The sequence below is a fragment of the Corvus moneduloides genome, chromosome 17 (genome assembly GCF_009650955.1).
Source record: "Corvus moneduloides isolate bCorMon1 chromosome 17, bCorMon1.pri, whole genome shotgun sequence".
In the NCBI taxonomy this organism is placed as follows: Eukaryota; Metazoa; Chordata; class Aves; order Passeriformes; family Corvidae; genus Corvus; species Corvus moneduloides.
Genome location: NC_045492.1, coordinates 773,377 through 797,443, shown reverse-complemented (window position 1 = coordinate 797,443; position 24,067 = coordinate 773,377). Strand labels below are relative to the sequence as shown.

The following is a 24,067-nucleotide window of genomic DNA, read 5'->3' as shown; positions in this document are numbered from 1 at the left end:
AACTTATGGACAAAGATGAAGAGCTCTAAACAAGAAATATAATAAGTGAATTTGTTACCTGTGGTTTGGTGAAATCATTCTCCATACACCACTGAATAAAGTACTGTTTTGCAGCTGAAATAACATCTGGATCCTGACTTTTGTAATAAACCCGGACAACCTGCTCCGTAAATATTATCGGTAAAAACTTTGAAACCTTTGGAATAAAACAGAAAAAAGCTTTAGTATTTCTTGGAATACAAAAGGAAAGCAGTAAGAAGCCCCACTACAATCCATGAGTTTTATCCAAAGCAACTGTGATATTCCAACTCCCAGTGTATTCCAATTAAATACTGTTCATATGCAAAGGCTGTCAGGGTTCCAGAGTGTCACAGTACAACACACCCTGAAGACCTGCAAGGCCATGGATCCCACCACGTCTCCACAACTGCTGCAAGAATAACCACGCAGGACTGTGATCACCTCCATCACAGGTGGTGAAAATGCTTTTCAGAAGGAAAGTAGAAACCTACCTGTTCTTTACTGATACTGACTGCCTTGGAAGGATCAGCCTTGCAATAGAAATGAACGTTATCAATTGGATTCTGTTCTTTCATTCCATAATCCATGTTGATAATCTTCCAAGTAAAACAAAGAAAATGGCATTTGTTAATGTTTGTCTTTAGTTTTCTCACAATAAATACAAAAGGCCACACACACTCTACTCCTGAAAATTACAGTAATCAAATGAACAGTAATTAACAAATTATTACTTAAAAAACAATCTGATTTTTGTATTTTGCATCTTTTCTTCCACGCCCTCTTGCTCTGATGCTGCCATGTGGATATTCACATTTACAGTGACCAGCTCCCAGTTGTACTCTGAAACATTCCAGTTTCCAGCACTGGAAGTGTACTGGTCCCTTGCCAGCCTGGGCCTCCCCAAAACACACAACCCGCAGAGGCTGCAGCAGAGCTACAATTATAACATGAGGTTTAAACAACATTATTTACATCGGCCTGGTACCCCAACATTTCTGTGCTCAGCAGGGACCCACTTCCCTACAATTTCAGTCTGTGGGATGGGAAAAGCCCAGGCAAATTTTTTAAAGCTCAGTGAACTGCTACAGTCTTGCTCAGTGAAGTAAACCTTCAGTGCAAGGGTGCTTTAGGAGTGGTTCGTGATGCACTCTATGGAAAGCCACTCGCTCTTCCCAGAATGAACTGAGAACAGGGATCAGGCTGTGTGATACCTGCAGACTGCACCAGCTCCCTCCTCTGTCTGAGGCTCCCACCAGTGCTGGCTGCAGACTGAGCTGTGCCAGCAGGTGCTTTGTGCAGCAGACAAACCCCAGCAGTGCCTGCTGGGCATCAGGTGTGCAACACTAGGAGCCTGGAGGTCACTGTGCCTCTTTTCCTCCCACTGGGCCTGCAGGTTTTCTGCCTTCCTGACCCATCCAGTGGTCCCCAGGCTGCTGCCATTGACACCCACGTCCCAAACCCCACGGGTTTCTCCACTGCTCCTTGTTGGAGTGAGGACAGTGACAGGAAAGCCCATTTGTCACCAGGAGCAGTGTCACAGGTGACAGCCCAGTGAGGCTGCCCACTGCCTGCCCCACACCCTCCCACCACAGCAAACCTCCCATGGAAAGCTCGTAGCCCTCAGCCCCTCAGGCTGAACCAGGACTGCAGCTACAGACACCCTGTGGGTTTGCTCTTTCACCAGGGTACACAAGGCCCTCTGCGATCGAGAAGTTTTTACTGGAACCCGCTCTGAGAGGTGTTTACATCAACTATGAAATTCTCAGCCTTTAGCTCCACATCTGGAGGGTCCTTCTCTGGCTTGGAATTAGCAATGCTTTCTGCCAGGCTATTACTCTGAAAGAAACCAAACCAAAAGATTAACTCAGTAACTCAGATTACTTTTACACCCTCTCAGGTCTAGGCCAAGGCAACACAACACGTGACACAATATGTGATTAAACTAAAGCTTTCAATTCTTCACAGCTTGACAAGACTCTTGCAGCAATCTGGTTGTTTGAATTACTGTACACCATAGCCATTAGCACAAAACGCAGTTTTTAGAAACAAACCAATCTTATGCAATTGAGAAGACCCAAAATCTGCCAGTCTGTGGAGGAGAAGTTTTACACCTGATGATGGGGCAGGGGGAGAGTAGGAGTGTACCATCCAGAATACTGAAGCATGAAAACAGAAAATAAGTACATTCAACCAACTATTTTACCAATACAAATGTTTTGCAGTAAGTTCCCAAAGCTGAATACTAGGCATTTTCACTGAACTTTTTTAATGAAGAGCTGCAGAATCTTACCCTCTAATAAAGCTTGTATATCTATACAGCAGAACATATAAAAAACCACAAGAGGCAGACAATCACAAAAAAAAAACAAAACCAAAAAGTACTCCACTGAAGTACTCCACAAAAGCTGAAACCCACAAAGGGGTTTTGTTTGCTTTTGGCCCCAAGGGAATATTCCCTGCTCACACTTAGGCTAAAGTAAAGCAGGGGAACATGGTTTGATGGAGAACAGTTGACCACTGAAATGCCTGAGTCCTCATTCAAAGGCTGTGACCTTTACTCAGGGCTGCTGTGTTCTGGGGAAGATGCAAGATTTGAAGCAGCAAGATTTCCTGGGAGCAACTGAGACTCACAGGAAGGCAGCACAGAGCAGTCAGGAGACTGTCCAGGAGGGAAGGAATTCAGCTAGGAGCAGTTGGGTTAATTTTGGGGTTTTTTTGCTGCTGACTTGTTCACTGCAGAGATGGGGAGACTGACAAGCAGAAAATCACACACATTGCCAAGGTGAGGCATGTGTGTGGTTTGTAGTGACTCAAGAAGCCAAGGAAAGGTTTATTTAGACTGAGAGCAAGCTTGGAGGAAAACCTTGCCAGAAGGGACCTGGCTGGAGGCAGCCTGTCTGTAAGTATTTCTACCCTGTATCAGAATGTATGTAAATTCACTTCCTTTCTTTGCTTGCATTGTTTTGAAGTTCTCTCTCCAGTTTGCATTAACTGGAAACTCAGCCTGAATTTAAGAACTCTGAAGCTGTTTGGGATGTTCCCCTGGCTCTGGCCAGCTTGAGGATCACAGAATTGCACAGGGCTGGAGCAACCTGGTCTAGTGGAAGGTGTCCCTGTCCATGGCTGGAGGTTGGACTAGATGCCTTTAAAGGTCCTTTCCAACCCAAACCATTCTGTGATTCCAAACATAGCACTGTGGTGTGTGAAGGAGCAGAGCAGACACAGTTCTGTCTCCTGCAGCCACTGCTCCCCTCCAGCGCCTGGGAGGAGGTTGAGCCTCTGGCACTCCTGCCATGGGCACCACAGGAGGAAACATCCTCCCTCAACCCCTCAGCTGTGCACCCAGAGCTGCAAAGCACTGGCTGGATATAATTACAGCACCAACAGGGACCCACTCTCCCTTCAAAACAACAGCCTGGATACCCCAAGATTCAATGCCTTTGGCTGGACTTTCAAAACGGGAGTTTTTCCTTTCATCAACCAAGCTTCCAAAAGGAACTGTTTAAAGGTGGAACTCATACCATTTGCTCTCACACCTGTCTCCTTTATTTGCTGGGCCACCTATCCCAACCTTCTCCTCAGAAGGGCAGAAATTAGACAATTGATGTACAACCATCTCAAGTTTTCACCTATTTCCTCCTGCTTTTATAATACAGAATCTCTTAACACTACTTTTTCTTAGACAAAGAACACAAGCAAACCTTCCCTTCAAACAAAAAGATGAACTCCAACATCTAGTAGTCCTGTTCTAACCTCATTCTTTAAAAGAGCTGAATTATTCTTATTTATGAAGGCTTTCTAGATACAGACATCCACTTCTGGAAATCCGGAATAAAAAACTTTCACCCTTATGGGTGAAGTTTGGGCATAAATAACTGATGATTTGACAACACAGCATAGCACATTAAAAGAGCTGAGCCAGCTGAAGTGAGCTCTAATATATCATTATTTTGAAATAAGACAACAGGAATTAAACTGTGATCTGCTTTGAAAAGCATTCATGAAAAAGACTGGAAAAAGTACAGGCATGCTCCTGCTTAGTAGAGAATTTAACACCAAGAAATTCAGCAGCTATTACTCAATTTGATGTCTATTCTCAAAGCAAAGAACACAAATGTGTTCCTTATTATTTTGAAATTTTCATGAACATCAAACGATGTAATAACCTTCTCAATCACTGGACTGTAACAGTCTTCAATAAAATTTTGTATTTTTCAGAAAAGTTTTTCCTGAAAATATTTCTACAATAATCAGCCTCTGAATTTCCACCTGTTGCCATTCTTCTGACTGTTTGTAGACAAAACTTTTCCCGATTTCTTATATGTTTCATGGCTCAGCTACTTAAAGATGGGAGGACAACTTTTGACTCCATTTTTTGAACAGCAAATAACAAAAAAACCCCCCTCAAACCAAACAAAGCACACATGGAAATAGAGATAAATGGATGGTCAGCAACTTCAAGAACATTTATATGGGGACAGAATTCAGAACCTTCCACTAAAGGACATTACCTTTACAATTTCCTTCTTCGATTCAGGTCGAGTCTCTCCTAAAAACTTGTATAATTCACGTCGTTCTACTTTACGCAAAATTTCTCGTGCCTCCTCCAGTTCTGGATGACTTGAGTGCAGAATTTCCTGGTAGATACAGTCTGCCAAAGTTGCATCGATTTTTGTTACGTATGTCACAACCCAAAGTCGCAGTAAAATGCACAAACAGGACCAAAGGTTAAAGCAACAAGAAAAAACTGCTGGTTCAGGAAAGACACTTTCAGGGAATGACTGAACTAAGTCTGACAACTAGATGTCACAATATAATCTTAATTATCATTAGATTCACAATGGTTGTTGGCAGAAAAACTAACTCAATTCTCACCCTGGCAACATATTTTGCTATTCACTGGAAGTTACTTTCTCCTCTTATTTAGCCAGTTTTGTTTAGCAGACTATCCTGAACTCCAGCACTAACTGGCTCAGGTCATGGGCACTCTGTCTTGTAAAAAAAAATAAAGAATAGCCATTAAGCCTTCAGGCTTTCTCAGACTGGATGCCATCATCAAAATACCCCCTCCTGTGACACATGCAGCAAGATTCCCACCATCAGTCAGAGCAAGACAGGTTTCTTTTGATGTGGCTTCAGAGCAGAAAGGTTATTTTTGGCTGTTCAAGAGACTGCTGCTGCCAGGATGCTGCTGGCCTGATCTGCACCCCACAGCTGCAATCCCTGGCCAGGAACACCTGGGCACCTTCAACACATGCTGCAAGCAGAGCCCTGCAAGAGTCCACTCGGAGCTGCAACTAGCCTGAGGAGCTCCCAACACGCTCCAGAAGCAACCTCTGAGCCATGTACCAAAACACCTTCAACTGGTTTTATGGACAAGGCCAACCAAAGCCAGGAACTTCTCCACGAGGAACCACAGACCAGGTCTCGTCAGACAAAGAACAGATAATGCAGGGAAAATAAGAAGCCCATGAACATCTTCCTTGTGCAAAAGCAGCAGTGACAAGGAATGTTTTGCTGTCTCAGCCTCTACTAGAACTAGGACTTGTTGCCAAATCAGGAGGGAACACATTGAAAAACAACAGTGGTTCTTCACCCACCATGGAAGAAAGCTAGAGAACCTTCTGCTGCAGGACCTCACAGAGGATCATAATTTGTAGAGGTCCATAACTGGACAATTTCACAGAAGCATCACTCACCAGGGACTGCTGAAACAAGCCTCAGGAGCATGCAGGTTGCAAGCACTTATCCTGGTTTGAAGGACAGGTGTCTGCCAAGGAAGGCAGGAGCCTCCGTTGGAATGGAAAATGTGACCCCCTTCCCTCCAAATTATGATCACTTTGAAATTTAGGGGCTTTCAGGCAGAGCTATGGGAGAAGGAGCAGCAGCTCTTTGCTGGTGTGTGTGTGGGTGCCAAGGCACACAAACAGCAGCGCCGGCAGCACCAACGAGCAGCAGCAGAGCCCAGGGCCGGCCTCTCCCGGCCGCAGGCCCTTTCCCCTCGGTGCAGCTCCGCTCGCGGCCGCCAGGGGCGCTGGTGGCTCCCGGCCGGGCAGGGCGGCTGCGGGGATTCCCCCGCGCCTGCAGGGGGCGCTGTGGCGCCAGCTCGGCCGCCTCTGCACGCGGTGATGGCGGCCGGGCCGGCGGGAGGGATGGAAAAGGGGCTTCCTTGGCAAAGCCCCAGGGGCAGCCGGGCCCCTCGGGTGCCGCTCGGGAGCCGGAATGGAGCGCAGCAGGAACCTCGGAGCGGCGGCTGCCGCAGCGGAGCCGGGCGCACCCGGGTGGCAGACAAAGCGTAGCAGAAAATTCCACAGCCGTAGCAGGAGCCGCGGGGTGTCCCGGCGGGCACGGGGGGTCGGGTTAACGTGCACTGAAAGAGCCGGAGCAGCGGCAGAAAGCAGCGGGGCCCGGCAGCGGCAGCAGCCGGGAGCTGCTCCCTCCGGGAACGGGGACGGGGTCGGGGTCCTCCTCCCAGTGAGGTCGGGCGTTGGAAAGGTCCCAGTTCAACAGCTGCACTTGAGAGCAGAAGCTCACCCCCAGTAAGGAGAAAGCAGCGCAGGACAGAACTCCGCGGTGGCAGCAAATTCTCCCCACAGCAGCAGCCCGGCCATCGCACCTCTGGTCCTGAGCGCGAAGAGCTGAGCCCGGCCCCTCACCCCCCAGCCAAAATCTCTGCCCTTCCCAAGAGAAAGCCCCCAGCTCAGAGAGGATAGCAAACTGCACCCTTCCCTCTCCTCCTTGGCTACATCTTTTGTCCCTCTTACGTATCTGTTGTTCCCATCTCTTAGGCAGCAAATGGGAGAAAATTCCCTGAGTGAAAAAGAAAGAAAGAGAGAAAAAGGGAAAATCCTAACCTCTGACAGCAGAAGGAAGGAGGTTTAAGAGGAGAACATACTCGTCATTCATGCTCCACTGTACATCTGATGCTGGTACATTCCTCACACCACTCTCCTTGCTGAACAGATGGTCCCAGCAAGCAGCTCCTTGCCATGGCAGACTGTGAGAGGCTGGGCACAGCCTGCTGTCCTTGCCCTGAGTTGTGCTCCCCACCAGGTACCACAGGTAAGCAGGCAGTCACAGCAGGACCCACCAGGCCAGCCAGCCCCCAGGAACAGGCCCAGCCCAGGAACAACTTCACCTCAGTTCTTTGCTTTCTGCCCAGCCTTCCTTTGCTCAGCACTGCAATTTGTGTTCTCCAACAGCTACTGCCCTGCCTTGTCCTGCCCTGAGCAGAGGCACACAATGACAGAGGGGACACATAGCTCCTCACCTCAGCAGGTGTGTGGTCAGACTGCAGACGGCTGTGGCATATGAAGGACTGCCAGCAGAAGGCCTTTAGCATCACAAAGGCTAAGGCACACAGGATTCTCTGCAACAGTGCCCTCAGGCCCTGTCACCTCATCCATGGACCAAAGATAGAGGTTCTTAGCTGACTCTGTTGGTCAGCTAAGGCTTGGTGATGGAAACTCAGGAAAGTTGACTTGGAAGTCCTGGTGAGTTGTAGGTGACAGGTGCTGCAAGAGCTGCCAGTAATCAGGAGCAGCCCTGAGCAGGGCCTGCAGCACCCCTGCCCTGCACGCACAGAGCCTCGGAGCAGCAGGGTTGCCTGGCCCACTCTGCAGCTCTGAACACAACCTGGGGCCCCACAGCACAGACCAGGAGGCAGCAACCCTGAGAGCCTGCAAGAGCCGTTTGGAACCTGCTTTGGGAATAGCTTCACACCACAACACACATCCAGTACTTCTCCACCTGAGAGAGCCACCTGCAGTATCACTTAGAGCTCACTTACATCCCACTCAAGACAAACTCAGGGCACGGGCAGGATCTTCTAACACTGCTGAATCTGAATGTATGTGGAACATAAAGTTGGTGCTTCTTTCTCTCTCTTAACATAAAAGTAATTTAAACTAGAAGATCTTGCTCTCCCAGCAAGATCTGAGAGCACAAGGATTAGACAGCCCAGGCCTGCCCCACCTTCTGTTCACAAAATGCTGTAAAAACAGCATTTTAACAGATATTACTGCTCTTTTACTTAAAAAAATAATTCTGAGACCTCTTACCAGTTAGTTTAGTGTAGGCTTCCATGTCCTCCATTGCTGTAGAAATGTGATACACTTTCCCTCCAGAGCCTCTTATTTCAAAAAATTTGTCTGCTTTTTGAAAGGCTTCTGTAATCCTAGTTTGAGACAAAATTACGACTTTATGAAAATATCATTTTGAAACACCTCACTGGTCAACAGGCAAAAAAGAAACAAATTAGTATGTTATAAACAGAAGACACCAGATGAAGCTGTATCCCCAGCACACAGCAGACACTGATCACTGCAACATCTTATCTCCATGCTGCCACTGCACATTTCAACAGAGATTTACTGCAGACGGGTTCAGATGAGAATGTAACCTTCAGATGAATGAGCAAGTTCACTTTGTTCTGCTTCAGACTGTGTTTAACTGCTGAGACAACTGCAGAACCCTGCAAACAGCGGCTGCCTCACAGATAACCACACCCTTTTACAGATTCCTTGTTTCCCGAGTTAGCTGAGAGGGTAAAAAGCATTGTAAAGGGGAAGCATCACAAACATGTACTATGTTCAGATGGGAAAATATTATGTTCTAAAGATGTCTTGCTGTCATTTCCAGCTTGGACATTCTTTTGGAAAGGCTGCTATAATTGTGGGAAGCCAAGATCTGAGTTTTTCTAAACTAAAAAATATGTTTTACTCCTCATATGTAGGTAGGTACTGTCAAACCTGAGCATTTTTAGTCTGAATTTTAGAGGATCCTTAAATCAGGAGCTAAAATTTATGAAATGAAAGCAATCCAAATCACTCTTGTCCTGTGTAATCCTTCACATTCCTTTTTTCCAAACTCAACAGACAGTTACCCAGCAGACAAGACCCTAAGGAAAAAATATTTGGAGTATTTCTGGTTTTCAAAAAAACTAAAAACAATAACGTTATATGGAAAATTCTATAGACAAGAGAGGTAAAACAGCAGGTAGCCAGATGAGTTGGTCCTGAACAAATCTTGCATTATATAAACACAAAGCCAGGCCTCAGCTGAGCTACATGAGCCCACTCATGACTTTACTCTGTTAGTAACCTTCCTCTAGTAACCAGCCAGTTTGAGCTAAGTGGTCTCTAACTTGCAGATAAGGATTTGACTTCAGCTGTCAGCAGTTTAAATGGTTTAAGCACACCCTGGTACTGTGCTCCTTCAGGCCTTTGGTAATTTTCCTCTAATTTAATTTCACATGGAAGGATGTTTTTGTCCTCCTCTCTCTGTTTTTGCTTGCTTTCTTAACCACAGCCTCTATGATACTCTAAGTACTAAGTCTTTCCACAAGAATCAGAAGTGGCTTTTATTCTGTATCACACCTTATAGATTATCTGAATATTCCAAATGGATATGGATTGTTTCAATAATTTAAAAATAAATTGAAAAGGAAGGAAAGGAAAATATACTTGCATTATTTCAATGATGTTGCCAGTCTTATGCTGGTATGCTCTCCGGTGCAGGCAATACCGGGTATGGAACATCTCGTACAAATTTCCAACTTCCTGAATCAAAAAAACCCTATCAGCATTTACTTTTGTCACTGTCTTACTAGGAAAATTAAGGCAATAAATCAATTAATCAAATTAGTTGTCTCTCCCCATTCACAGCAGAAAGCAGAATGATTATTCACAATTTCCAAATTTTGAACCTGGCTCAGGCCACCATGGGAGAGCAGAGTGCTGAGAGTGACCCCAGGCAGCCTGGCAGTGAAGAAGACCCCTCACCCCTTTAGCAGCCCCTCACCACAGCCACATTCGCTTCCTGCCCAGAAGACCTGGAGCAGAATCATGCAGATCTGACAGGTCTGTAGAGTCTCCCCTGGCAGGACCTGCCACAAATCCTTTCAAACAGTGGCTTTCTCTGTCCCTCCCCCAAACAGCAGCTTCTGAGAAAAGCTTTCAGAGCAGCAACTACTTCTCCCCCTCTTGGGCTAAGGGAGCATGAGGCAGGACCCCCAGGAACCCCAGCCATGGGGTGCAGCTCCCCCGTGTGCCCCCCGGTGCTCTGACCCCCCGGGCTCCACACGCTGCTCACCTTGTCACGGGTACAGATGTGCTTCTGGTTTTTCACTTCACAGACCCGAGTGAAGATAAGCAATCGCTTATAGTCAAAATTATTTGGGATTCCCAGGTGATGGCAGTCCCTGAAAATATTCCACAGAGTGTTTAACAGTATGATCATATTTGTATATACAGTAGCAGTTTGTGAATAGGAATTCATAATAAAATGTAAGATTTGTACCTTGCAAAATAATCCCACTTGTCAACGTCAATGCCATTTTTTTTGTTAGCTACTATCTCATAGAGAAAACTTTTCTCCTTTGGTCGACCACGGTAGGGCCACTGACAGGGGAGGTGGGAAGAAAAACATCAGAAACAATAAGAAATTAAAACTGTGCCAACAATGTCAAAACAGCTTTTTAAAGACAGTGGGAATACACTTTGACTTTGCCTGTGACAAACATCCAACACTGAGGTAGCAAAGAACACAAAAGACAAAGAAAGAACTCCCAAATGCTACCAGGCATTGGAAATCCAGAACAGGGCCTAAGCAGCGGTCTTCTCAGAATCTCAGGAAGAATAAAACCCATGAACACAAGTATTCATTGCCCATTATTCTACTAAAAGAAAGCCTGCAGCTTTGAAATGCAAAAAACAAAAAAAAAAAAGCACAGCAACAAAGAGGGGAAAATTTGGAATTATTTAATTCTCAGGGAATTAAACACACAAACATGTCGCTGTCTTGCAGTCTTCTGCAATCTACAACTTTAGAGAACAGAGTTTTAAAACACTTACTTAGATGTTTTAAACAAAAATTGTTTGAACAGTCAGCTACTTAAACTCCTACCTCACAAGGGACAATTCAGCCATAAGGCAAGCAGGAAATGAACACCAAAATAATAAGACACAAGTTGCACATTTTCTTGAAAATTTAAAGATCCTTCAGCTAAAAATGCCATAAAGTGACCTCGAAATTCTGGAAGTGGAAAACATTGTGTGCAAACATGGCTTCCATGTTACCTGCACTGATGTGAATAGCAACAGAAATGTGCAAGCAGCAGGAAGGAAGCACATCATGGATAAAAATACCATGATCACAAAGAGCTCTGCTACTGGCACGTGTTCAGGACACTGTTTATGTCTGGTGCCTGGACACCCGTTGTCCGTATCACGACAGAGGCCTGCACCACAGTGCACAGCCTGCCAGTGCAATCTGCTGCCTAACACCAGGAGGCTGCTGCCATGAATCATGGGTGGCACTCCTCTTCCTGGTATCCTGCTGGAAAACAGGTACAGAATCCAAACAAGGCAAACCAGACATGGGGAAAGAACCTGGAACAAGATCAATGCTAGTGGCAGGTACCAAGATTTATGTGCAAACAAGCCCAACAGGATAAAAATCAGTTTGCAGATTTTGTAAATGAATGTCCTCTTCCTATAGGATCTCAGACTGGATTTCACTATGCCAAGTTCCTTGTATTTGCTGTGGGATTGCTACCCACGCCTGCAGCAGAAAATAATGGGCAAGTGTGAACATTTGTGGGTTACTTGTTTGGGACTACATATAAATTCTGATTAGGACCAGATTGTCCTGACACACCTTCCACTGACTTCAGCTGCTACCAGTTCTTTATTCTGGAGCTCACTGAATGAGTGTCCTTGAAGAGATGACAAAGGCTGTAAAGCGTAAAACGAGGAGAGAGAACTTTTACAATGATTAACAACCACCATCTCTTCTTGCTTGCCTCTTGAAGCAACTAATTTCTTCAAGTCTTACTCCTGCCTCTATGTTTGCTACTGCAATAAATCCAAGCATTTTGCTGCTGTCATCAAGGCTGATGTGGCTTGGGCCAGGCTTGGATTGCTCACTGCCTCATCTCTACCAGTGCCCAGTTTTGCTATCCAGACTGAGGGAGGCTTCCTTTACTCCAGGCCAAGCCCCCCAAGCTCCCTCAGCTGCTCCTTATCACACTTGTGCTCCAGACCCTTCCCCAGCTCTACTGCCCTTCTCCATCGCACCTCAGTGTCTTTCTTCAAGTGAGGGGCCCAAAACTGAACCCAGAATTTGACTTGTGGCCTCAGTAGTGCCCAGCACAGAGGGACTGTCACTGTCCTGGTCCTGCTGGCCATGCTATGGCTGGTACAGGCCATGTACCATTGGCCTCTTGCCCATCTGGACACATCTGGCTCATTTTCAGCCATTGTCAACCAAACAGCATCTGTTTTCTGCCTAGCCACTTTCCAGCTGCCCTGCCCCCAGCCTGTAGCAGGACTCAGCACTTGGTATTGTGGAACCTCACACAACTGGCCTGGGCACATCGATCCAACCTGTCCAGATCCCTCTGTAGAGTCCTCCTGCCCTTCAGTGGAGCATGACCTGCATTTCCTAGACCCAGGCTGGCTGGGCCTGGTTCCCTGCTTGTCCTGTACATGCTGCAGGATGGCACTCATGATGATCTGCTCCATGACCTTCCCTAGTAGCACCAGGTCAGATATCCCTGTAGTTCCCTGGATCATCCTTCTGACCCTTGTACATGGAGTCATATTTGCTGATTTCCAGCCAAGTGGGACCACCCAGGACTGCAGGTAAATGATGGAAAGTACCTTGGTGAGCACTTCTTCCAACTCCTTCAGTACCCTTGAGCGGATCCCAGTCACCAGTTAGGTTCCCTAAATACAGGTAACTTTCTACAGCTTTCCTCTGATCTGAAGGCTTTTGAGTAAGAATTCTCAGGGAGCTGTAAGGACATTAACACACCTGCCAGCACTGTAAGAAATAAACACTACACTCCTCCAGCATCAATTGTGACAAGATTGTCAGAACATCATGGGGCTAGAAGTAACATACAGCAGAAGCCAAAATTAGCTATTCTTTCAGCAAAATAAAGACATTTCTTGCCATAATCACAGGAGCAGTACACTGACTCACTGATGTCACACAGGAAGTTTCATCTATAGGCCCTCCTATTTGTTCCTTGATGAAGAGCATATCTTCTTCCAGGACAAGACCATACGACTTCATGACTTCTTCTAGTTTATTGGAAGTGATCAAGTGCTCAAACATTTGAACAGAAGCAGTTTCATGCTGTGAAAAAAACAATCCAAATGTTGTATTACATAGTTTAAGCATCTTTCGTGCAGTGCCACAGCTTTACTCCAAGTCAGCAGCACTTCCTAGCCAGGCACATGGGCAGGCTGGTGTGAAGTGCAGCAGCTGGGTGCTTTCCTAGTAATTTTACATTAAACAGAACACCAAATCACCCAGTCTACAGAGTACAGAAACACACTCTTCAGCAGAGAGCTGTTAATTCTGTATGTTGATAAACAGTAGCAAGGCAGTTACAATGCTAAAAGACAAAATAATCAGTTTTGCTGTGTAGAAGATTAACCAGTTTACTCAGATGATTTTGCTTAGAAATTACAAGCAGAGAGAGGCTTGAAAGGACTGTGTTGCATTTCATTCACAGCAAACAACCATTGAAACTCTATTCAAAATTTTGCAAAGTTTGAATTCTAAACACTACTGAATATCCTGGACTTGGACTAAAACATTATACTGCAAAGGAAGCTGCCAGTTGGTATTTTGCATCTGTAAAATATATTCTGCAGAAAGCTCTCAATACACATTTTAAGGCACAATGCTGGCCAGAAATGATCAGTGCAGCCCTAACAAGGATATCATCACAAGACTAGAAAACAATCTTCTGGTTGTCAATTAAGCCATCAAAATGATGCAATAAGGTAAGGCCAAATGACCACTATAGCCTCACAAGCACTGGAACTCTTTAATTACTCTGCCTCTAAAAATTTCAGGTTTGTATTTTTACTTTAATAGTGAAAAGCCTACCTTCCACTTCAAATCTGGACGAGTGAGTGGAATAAATCTTCCATCAAACATGTGTGAAAATGGCCCATGACCTTAAATAAAAAGATGACACGGGTTTAGTCTGAGACATAGTTGCCAGCAAAAATTTCTTGAGCAAGCTTAGGATCTGAATTCTCTTGTATTTGACTTTTCTTGACATATCATGAGTCTTAGACTGGTTTGGGTTGGAACAGACCTTAAAGATCATCTCATTCAGCCCCCTGCCATGGGCAAGGACACCTTCTACTATCCCAGGTTGCTCCAAGCCCTGTCAAGCCTGGCCTTGGACACTTCCAGGGATCCAGGGGCAGCCACAGCTGCTCTGGGCACTCTGTGCCAGGGCCTGCCCACCCTCACAGGGAACAATTTCTTCCCAATATCCCATCCATCCCTGCCCTCTGGCACTGGGAAGCCATTCCCTGTGTCCTGTCATTCCAAGCCCTTGTCCAAAGTCCCTCTTAGCTCTCCTGGAACCCCTCTCAGGTGGTCTAAGGCCTCTCTGGAGGCTTTTCTCCTCCAGGCTGAACACGCCCAGCTCTCCCAGCCTGGGTCCAGAGCAGAGGAGCTCCAGCCCTTGGTGCATCTCCAAGGCCCCGTGTGGGACCTGATGAGGCTGACAGCTGGTCTGAAGGCCTCACAGAGTTTGACTTAAAAACAGTCAAAATCTACCTGTGAGAAACTGCAGTCACAGTGAAAGCCACAGTGATAGCTAAGAAGATAATCAGTGAAAGAAGATGTTCTTGCTATGGAACATCAAGAGTGTACAAGAAGAAACTTGCATATAATATGTAACTAATTGCTTGTCTAGCTAATTGTATTGCTGTTTGAATGGTCATTGTTCTTTAGACAGCCCTGTCATTGTTTGTTAAGCAGCCAATCACAATAAGCCACAGTAATTGTCAAGTAAGAGTAATAGCTGAGAATAATAAAAACCTTTTGCTTCTTATGGCTTTGGATAACAATAAGTGTGTGTTGTGTGTCAGTCTCTGCCATGACAGCCTCGCTCCAGCAGCACCACATCCTTATGTTGGCCCCAGGGCTGGAGCAGCTCTGCAGGTGGGGTCTCACCTGAGCAAGGCAGTGGGGCAGATTTCTCCCCTCACCTCTGCCCATGCTGGGGATCAGCCCGGCACATCAGGGCTCTTGGCTGCCTCTGGGCCTGTCCAGCTCTTACCCACCAATGCCCCCAAGTTCTTCTCCTGAGGGCTGCTCTCATCTACTCTCTGCCCCTCCAGCCTGTCCAGGTCCCTCTGGATGCCCCATCCCTTCCCTCCAGCGTGTGACCCCACCACACAGCTCAGTGTTGTTGGCAAACTGCCCAAGGGTGCATCGATCCCACTGTCCCCATCACGGACAGAGACATCCAACAGTGCCAGTCCCCACACAGGCCCCTCATCACTGGGCTCCACCTGGACATCGAGCCTGTAACCACAACTCTCTGAGTGCAACCATCCAGATAATTCCTTATTCATCATCTATGAGGAAGACTCAGATATAAAAAGTACACTTTCCTAAGATACCTTAAGTACTACTGCACTTAACAGCCAGTTCCAGCACCTACACCACAGGCAAGTACTGCAGCAACACTGAACATACTATTTACTCTGTGTCAGCTCTGAAGAAAAGAAGTAGTTATGAAATAAACGTTACAATTTTTGAAAGGAACACTAATTTTCATTCTGAAATGTTTTAAGAGACCTGGAGAAATCACAGAAGGAAGTGGACGCTTCAGCCACTGAGAGCAGAACTCTAAGCACCATTTGGAAACAAGACAAAACACTAGCTAAGAATGGCTGCAGATTCACGAAGTGGAACTGTCTCCACAGACGTACTCCAGAACAAACAGAACAGATAAAACCTGTCTTGGAATATGGCCATGCAATGAGCAACCCAAAACAGCTCACATGTTCTGACCTCATAGCCAGCTTTTCATCCTGGTTAGCTTTCCAAGAGCAACAACCCATCTCAGGTGTTCCTTACCCAAATCATGACAAAGCCCAGCAATTTCTACACAGAGGATGTCTCGCTGGGTTATATCCAGTTCTGGTTGTCTCTCCTTCAGTGTACGAACCAGATATCCTGCAAGGTAGCCAACCCTGTTGCAAGAGGAAAGGAATATAGCAGTGGTTTAGGATGAACAGAAAAAGAGAAAAAGAGAAGTTCCCCTATTCTATTTGCTCCATTAAGTCACAGCCCTTGTCTGAGAGGCAGCATACAACAAATACCCAAACCCTGACCTGCGAAGAATGACAAGCTACTTCTTGTAGTAGAGTTTTAGTCCTCTGAAAGCAAAAAACCATGGAATACCATGCCCAAAAAACAGAGGCTCTACAGCATCCTGCAGTATTTCATAACACACAAACAGTAGCTGTGTAAGGGAACAGCAGTGCACCACTGACAGTGAGAATCTTGAAGCACCTCAGCTTACACAGCATCCTTGAATTCCAGTCAGGGCAAAGTGCAGAGGTCCACAACAGTCACCAAAGCATTTGCTTCTTTTTTCAAACTGCTGCTCTAATAATAGCTCATGACAATTATTTCTCATCTTCTCATTCATTTTAGATTTGAAATTTTATTTAATTGAATGGGACCCTCTGTTCTCATGACACAAAACCAGCAGGAGCAAATATATGGCACATACTCCCATAAACTGTTCATAACCTCTAAACAAACCTCTTTTTCTACTTGCCTCAAGAGGTCCCCTTGCAGAACAGCTTAAAGCAAGACAAGGCTTTCTGTGATGAAATAATACCTTTCATTAGTCCAAATTTCACTGTTCGACGGTTTTTCACTAGACCAATAAGCACACAAAGCTCACTTCTTCTATTTGTAACACTGTAGAAATCTTTGAAATTTTATACAGGTGGAGAACATCTGTCTGTAGAGAATTGGCTACGTCCTCCCTTTGCAGCTTACAGAGCATGATTTAGCAGAATATCGCACTCATCTTGTATAATAGCTGAGCTATGTGAGAAAGGATGCATGGACTCTGCAGCTGACCAAGGCCTTATGCTGATACAGCGAGGACATGCTGGCCTTGGTGAGCAGTACAGTTAACAATAGAAAGCTTATGGCCGGGGCATGGGAAAAAGAGGAACTTAGGCATGGGAAAGAGGAACTTGCTGACCACAAAGGTAGAACTAGAGGGAGGGGTCGGCGGCAGTGCCGTAAACCACTCAGCTTGCGCCTTTTGGAATATGCATAAGCCTCATTAGTCACACTATATCTGTTATCCACGACTGATCAATAAACGGAAGCTTGCTGATCACTCATATTGAGTGTCCGGGCTCTCCCTCCGTCGCGACATCTGTCCTAAATTTAACTCTATAGATCAACAGAACTGTTCAAAAGAAAAGTTGCTGATAAAACTGGAGTTTTCACACTTCTGTTGTGAAGACATTTCTGTCTTTTTGGTTTACCAGATGCAGTCAGTCCAGGCTGCCTCATTTATCTGACCCTTTTGCAAACAGTCATTTGAATCTCATTATAAGTAAGGCAGACTTACTCCACAACATTTCAGCACCAACAAAAGCAACTTTAGGCTGGCCAGATCAGCTGAATAAAAACCACTTACTAGCTTAATTTCACTGCACCTTGGGATATACCCTTAAAACAAGCTCAAATTTGTCACTCATTACCTTCCCTGAGGAGTGTGAATGACCTAGCAACACTCTACATAACCTTGTGTCCATCATATTTCTGCTTAACTGAATTACAGCTATCAGGCTGACAACCTGCCATTGGTTGCATGAAGCACATCTATCTACAAAGGCAAACATTACAGATCAAATGGATTTTAGCTGTGCTGGATGATGTGTGGGGATTACAACTGTCTGGCAGATCATACAGAGCAGCCCTGGTACCCTTACTAAGTTTATGCTTTAAAACTTGTATTTTGACTGGGGGAACATAAAGCACTTACAGTTTTTAGCTAACATTATTCTTAGAATAATAAAGGGTGGGGAGGAAATCTAACATTGATCCATCTTGTAGGTTTCTTTATCTGTCTTTATTAAAAGACGTTCAAGGGAACAGCCCACAATCACATGGGATATCCAGGAATATTTGAGACCAGAAATGGCCCCCCAGCAGTTTTCACCAATGCTCAGACAGCAATGCCCCTTGACTGGCACTCCACTGCAGTGGTACCAAGCTCAGGGATATCCAGATGCCAGAGATGCATGGGCCAGAACCACCACCTTACCCTAGGGAGTGTTCAAAGCGGTTGTGAGAGGCTCCTGGAAAAACAAAGTACGTGCCACCCAGCTGCTTGATGTACCGGAGGCGCTGGAATTGAGGGGTGTCAATGATCTGAACAAGCAGGGGATGCATTTCAATGTGCCCATGAATAGGATCGTTAAAAACCTACAGAAGAAAAAGAAAAAAAAAGGTGTAATTAACATTTAAAATTTGACTTTGAAAAGAAACAGGTATATAAAAATGTAAAGGACATCTAGAATGGTCAGGCTTTTGGTGGCAGAGAATATTCACCTTCTGTAAAACAGACACATCCTGCCAACCCAATATCAAGATCTACCACAACATCATAGGATGTCTGGGGTTGGAAGGGACCTTAAAGATCACCTTGTTCCAACCCCATGCCATGGGCAGGGACATCTTCCACTAGACCAGGTTGCTCCAAGCCCTGTCCAATCTGGCCTTGAAAACTTCCAGGCATGGGGCATCCTCAACTTCTCTGCACAACCAAATTTATCTTGGAGAACTACTAAAGCTTGACACCAAAAAGATAAAGCTGCCTATTTCTCATAGCAAGGGAAGTAAAGTCAAAATCCCTAAAAATGTTATCTCCACATGTGCAATTCCAAAACTTAACACGTGTGAAAACTGCTGTCTTTATTAATCTGCTACTCCAATTAAAGCAGGATACTGCAATACATGTCTGAGATATCCAATAAAAGTGTTTGGCCGGATATTGCTCATGCTTTTAAAATTAAATGCAATTTTGCTGCGTGGAAATTATGATTGTTACTTTTTTCATAAAAAAAAATGCAAACCCCCAAGATAACTAAAATATGAAAGAAGTTATTCCTGATTAGCACATATTTTTAGAGAGATCTCAGTAACTACAGGGACTCGGTAGAGAACGTAAACACATTTAATCCTTGCCGTCAAACTGCAGGCAAAACCATTCCATGACACACACATCTTGGTAAAATACTGAGGCAAATAAGGTTTTCCTGTGCTCTCTACCCTTGGTCACTGAGCTGGGAGGGCTCTAGCAGATATGCAGACTACTACAGAATGTGTGCAGCCCTGGCCCCAGTTAAACCAACACACACCACTGGGAGAAACAGCTGGACGCAGCAAACAGTGAAAGCAAGGAGGAGTCTGTTAACCCAGGCCTGGGGAAAAACTAATAAAATAAACCAAGGGGAGGCTCTACACAGAGGGATGTGAAAGGAGAGCTTCTCCAACACATGTCAAATGGCTCTTCTGCTCATTCAATCCCTCACAACCTGCAGGTGCCCACCAAAAGCTTCCACATGATGATTCTAGTATTTCTTCTAGTTAATGTGCTTTTTCACAGACCACCACTACCAAGGGCCCAGAGTTTGCTGCTGTGCTGCTTGGGTGGGCAGCACCCAGCCAAGAGGGGGGAGGAAGAGAAGGGGAGCAGGGCCCTGTGCAGGGCTTGAGGCAGGACCTGGCCACGATGTCCCCATAGCATGGATTACCTTCATCACCTCCAAGTGCTGCTGTCGCAGCTGTGTCAGGCACGCCAGCACTTCCAGTCGCTCAGCTGGGCAGCTAGGAAGGAAAAAGAGCCACTGAGAGCAAAGCCTGCAATGCACTTCCCTTCCCAATCTGCAGTACATAGAGAAGTACTTGTGCAAGTTCACATTACTTTGATATTCGCTGACGGAAGAAGACTGCAATTTTTTCAGAAAAATATTGAAAGTATCTATCCTTCTAAAATCAAGTATGGAAGGAAGGGAACAAATAGCTACAGAACACGTCTGTAGAGCAGTGTAAGTGCTGCTCCCACTTACACAGAACTGAGAAATAAAACCACCACAAAACTGATGAAAAAAATTTTATAAGCCACACCTGGAGATAAGTCCTTCAAACTTATGGGAAAGACAACATGCAGCATCTGAATAACTGACATTTTTTAAGGATGAAAAACTTACTTAAACTAAAATGTCAGAGTCACAGCAAACAATTTTTATAAAAATTTCTGGCAGTTAGTCAACTCTGTATTAGAAGTTTAATTTTGTCAAACTAACTTGAACTTTACACAAATTAATTTCAACTCCAACAGCAAAATCACTGCAGTTTAAAACATGTTCTAATTTTGTTGAGACTAATTCTTCTATTTTGCAAAGATATTTTGCTGTCATTTTTAATAAATTATTAAAAGTCCCCTTCACAACACACAGCTAAACTTCCAGTGCAGGTACTCTGCAGTAGCCACAGCAGTCTAAGAGCACAGGCAGGACAAGTCTGGAGACAGAGAGAGATAATATGCTCTATCATACCTACTTCTACTAACTCTGTCTGCAAGCCTTGCCCTTGAGCTAAATGGTTTCAGCCTCACTATGACAGCAAACTGTGGATGCTGAAAGCTTGATGCAGAGAAATTTTCCAGCTTTCTGCCAGTATCCATGTGAAAGTCTTACTTTCACACACATGCTAAACAGTGAGAGGTTTTTATAAAACCAATCCTTTCTCTTGCAGGTGCAAGATTGTTATGCAGTATTGTTGTGTTACTGACTGGAGAAATATTCTGAAATGGGTGTTGTAGGGTTTAACCAATCATTCCAAGAGGTTGATGGTCAAAGGACCAATAACCTTATGCCATTCAAGTGAACCAGGTTATTTATTGATTTCCAAACTCATTTATATAATTCCATTTCCTTCCTGGATTGAGGTCTATGTCATTTTTCTCACCATCCCCAGTACAACAGTGACAGCAAACATTATCATGAGAAAATACTTTTTCTGCAGCAGTTAATCACCCTGAGATCAGTTTTCTATTAGCCTCTCAACATAAAACTGAACAGAAAACAAGGCTATAAAGCCCCGCTTGATGCACTACATACTCTCATCTGAATCATTTAATTATTCATAATCCACAAAATATTAAAGGCATGTGATGTTTGAGCTGCTGGTGAGCAGTGTTTCTCTCAACCACTTGGTATTCCTTTCCCTAACACGGAGCTCTTGGGCTGCAGCTACTGCTCAGACAAGCAGTGCTGGAGCACCTCTGCTGTGGAGACAGGCTGAGAGCTGCGGCTGCTCAGCCTGGAGAAGGGAAGTCTGTGGAGAGACCTCATTGAAGCCTTCCAGTACCTTAAGGGGACTTAGAAAAAGGAAGGAGAGAGACTTTTTATAAGAGCAGACACCGTCAGGACAAGGGGCAATGGTTTTAAACTGACAGAGGGCAGTGTTAGATTGGGTATTAGGAAAAAATTCTTCCCTGTGAGGCTGGTGAGCCCTGACACAGGTTGGCCAGAGAAGCTGGAATTGTTCAAGGCCAGGTTGGACAGGGCTTGGAGCAGCCTGGGACAGTGGACGGTGTCCTCGCCCATGGGAGGGGGTGGAATGAGATGACCTTTAAGGTCGGTTCCAACCCAAGCCCTCCACGATTCTAAGATGAAAAACACCCTTGGTGATGCCCAGACCAGCATGTATTCAATGACACAACTCTGAGAGCAAATAAATCAACATTGTGACCAGCAACTATTGAACTAATATAATGAACGCTTCTAATGACTTATTTTTCACACAGAATCATGGAATTAACTAGGTTGGAAAAGACCTTTGAGATCATCAAGTCCAACCTATGACCTAACATCACCTTATCAACTGAACCATGGCACTAAGTGCCACATCCAATCTTTTTTTCAACACCTCCATGGATGGTGACTCCATCACCTCCCTGGGCCATCCCAATGCCCAATCACTCTTTCTGTTAAGGATTTTTTCCTAATGTATAGCTTAAACTTACCCAGGTACAGCTTAAGGTTGTGTCCTCTTGTCCTGTCACTTGTTGCCTGGGGCAAGAGACCAACCCTCACCTGGCTGCATCCTCCTTTCAGGTAGCTGTAGAGAGTGGTAAGGTCTCCCCTGAGCCTCCTCTTCTCCAGGCTAAACAACTCCAGCTCCCTCAGCCACTCCTCATAAGGCTTGAGTTCCAGACCCCTCACCAGCCTTGTTGCCCTTCTCTGGACACGTTCCAGCACCTCAAGATTCTTCCTAAACTGGGGGGGCCCAGAACTGGACACAACACTCAGGGTGTGGCACAACCAGTGGCCCAACCAGTACAGGGAAAGAATCACTTCCCTAGTTCTGCTGGCCACACTATTCATATTTTAATACGCTCTGTTCAGATCTGTCATAATCTCAACCCTCTGCACCCCACACTTGGTGAGCAGTGTTTTTCTCAACCACTTGGTATTCCTTTCCCTAACACGGAGCTCTCGGGCTGCAGCTGCTGCTCAGACTGTCACAAGGCAGTGCTGGAGCACCTCTTGGAAGCCCCAAGAAGGAGTGTAGTGGATTAACCCCAGCCAGGAACTCAGTCCCACGCAGTCACTTGCTGCTCTGGTGGGATGGGGAGGAGAATCAGGAAAAGGTAAGACCCTGCATGCTGTCGGTGTGATCCTGGTGTGACCAATTGCCTGGATGTCCCACCTTCCCTGCTCTTTGTCCTCCTTCAGATAGAAAACAACAGCAGGGCATTTTTCACCAGAAGTCTACAAGGTCAGACCCTCCTAACCAAGACAAATCCTGTTAACACAGGAAACTCTGGTTTTCCAGGGCTCTGCAGGCAGATTTGCTCCAACAGCCAAAGCAGCATTACTGATGGCTGCTTGGAAATGTGATAACTGGCACTTCCTCATCCATTCTCCTCCTTGCTTTGTCCACACCCTCCTTCATGCCACAGGTGACAAGGATGAGAAAATCCCTTCCCTGTGCCCAAAGAGGTCAGCCAGAAAGCCCCACTCATCATCTGTGTTCAGCATGCAGCACACTGCACACCACATGAAACATCCACTGCCAGCAACATGAGAACACTTGGGAAACCCACAGCACTGCCTCCAGACCCCACTGGCCCAAGGTCTCCCCTCTGTACATCCAGGAACCCAGGGAACTAAAGACATGCATTCATTAGTGGTCTGTCACAGAGAAATTATCAGTTACTGCAGGACACAGTGTGCAGTGGATAGCAAAAGAATTGTTCTTAGGGCAAAGTTGAGATGTTTACAAAAAGCAGAATGCTTGAGCAATTTCTCATCCAACTGTCAACAGTTTCAGCTTAATTGAAACAAGATGTCAGATCTCACAGTTTTTGTATAAGAAAACCCACAAGCCGGTAGACCCAGCACCATCTGCCCTCTACACTGAGAGCTCTCCACAGCCCTCTCCCCCATGCTGAGGGACTCCTGGCCATCCCATCCTGCTGCCCATGTTCAGCACTGACAGTCTCTGACTCCCCAGACCGGCTGCACATGTCCAGCGTGGCCCGGACACCTGATGCTCCTTCCCTGCTAGAAGCAACCAGCCTCCTGGCAAGTCCTAAATAAAACTAGACACCAGCTCGTCATTTCAGTCAGGCAATTACCTGGTACTTCAGCAATAAACAAAGCCTTCAGCTGCCTTCCACGACATCACAGCATTTTCTATCTGCACACTTCAAACAGCTGCAGTTAAACCCCTCTTCTACAAAAAGAGAAAACCAAAAATACCTTAATGACTCCTGCATACGTCTTACCTCGTCCAAAGCCGAGCACTTCTGCCTCGTCCTGCTGTGTCACACCAGCTCTTCATCCTCTTCAGATATCCACACCCAGACACCCGCCCCTTCCCGCTCCCCTTTTGCATGCTGATGTCTCAATAAAGCAGGGAAAGCACCCTTCACCCCCAGCACGGCATGAGCGCTGATGAGTTTTCACCCAAGGAGCCAACACCAAAGCACTCTAGCCCCCAGCAGAAAGCACAGCTCCGCACTTGTGTGCACCTGCCAGATTACACACCCCAGCCTACCTCAGGGCCTCCAACCACAACATCAGCTGGAGCCAACAGGTGGGTTTTGAGACAAATTTGGAGGAAGCAGTGTAAACAAGGTTAACAAAGGAATAAAGAAAAGACATCAAAA

General features: G+C 45.6%; 1 protein-coding gene across 4 annotated transcripts in view; it reads right to left on the bottom strand.

Moving 5' to 3' along the window:
* SAMHD1 (SAM and HD domain containing deoxynucleoside triphosphate triphosphohydrolase 1) overlaps positions 1-24,067 on the bottom strand; it is a 28,389-nt gene that overhangs the window by 2,966 nt on the left and 1,356 nt on the right. For 2 of the 4 annotated variants that reach the window (XM_032126836.1, XM_032126837.1), the window contains 14 exons: positions 23,534-23,631; positions 19,641-19,713; positions 18,149-18,309; positions 15,925-16,040; positions 13,927-13,997; positions 13,009-13,164; positions 10,321-10,421; positions 10,114-10,222; positions 9,490-9,581; positions 8,082-8,197; positions 4,533-4,672; positions 1,768-1,857; positions 513-617; positions 59-196 (listed from right to left, as the gene is read on the bottom strand). In XM_032126836.1, coding sequence (XP_031982727.1) covers positions 59-196; positions 513-617; positions 1,768-1,857; positions 4,533-4,672; positions 8,082-8,197; positions 9,490-9,581; positions 10,114-10,222; positions 10,321-10,421; positions 13,009-13,164; positions 13,927-13,997; positions 15,925-16,040; positions 18,149-18,309; positions 19,641-19,646 — 1,401 coding nt within the window. In that variant the 5' untranslated portion in view covers positions 19,647-19,713; positions 23,534-23,631. Of the gene's footprint in view, positions 1-58; positions 197-512; positions 618-1,618; positions 1,858-4,532; positions 4,673-8,081; positions 8,198-9,489; positions 9,582-10,113; positions 10,223-10,320; positions 10,422-13,008; positions 13,165-13,926; positions 13,998-15,924; positions 16,041-18,148; positions 18,310-19,640; positions 19,714-23,533; positions 23,632-24,067 lie in introns of those variants that run through there. The other 2 variants (XM_032126835.1, XR_004243477.1) reach the window with 2 other exon arrangements.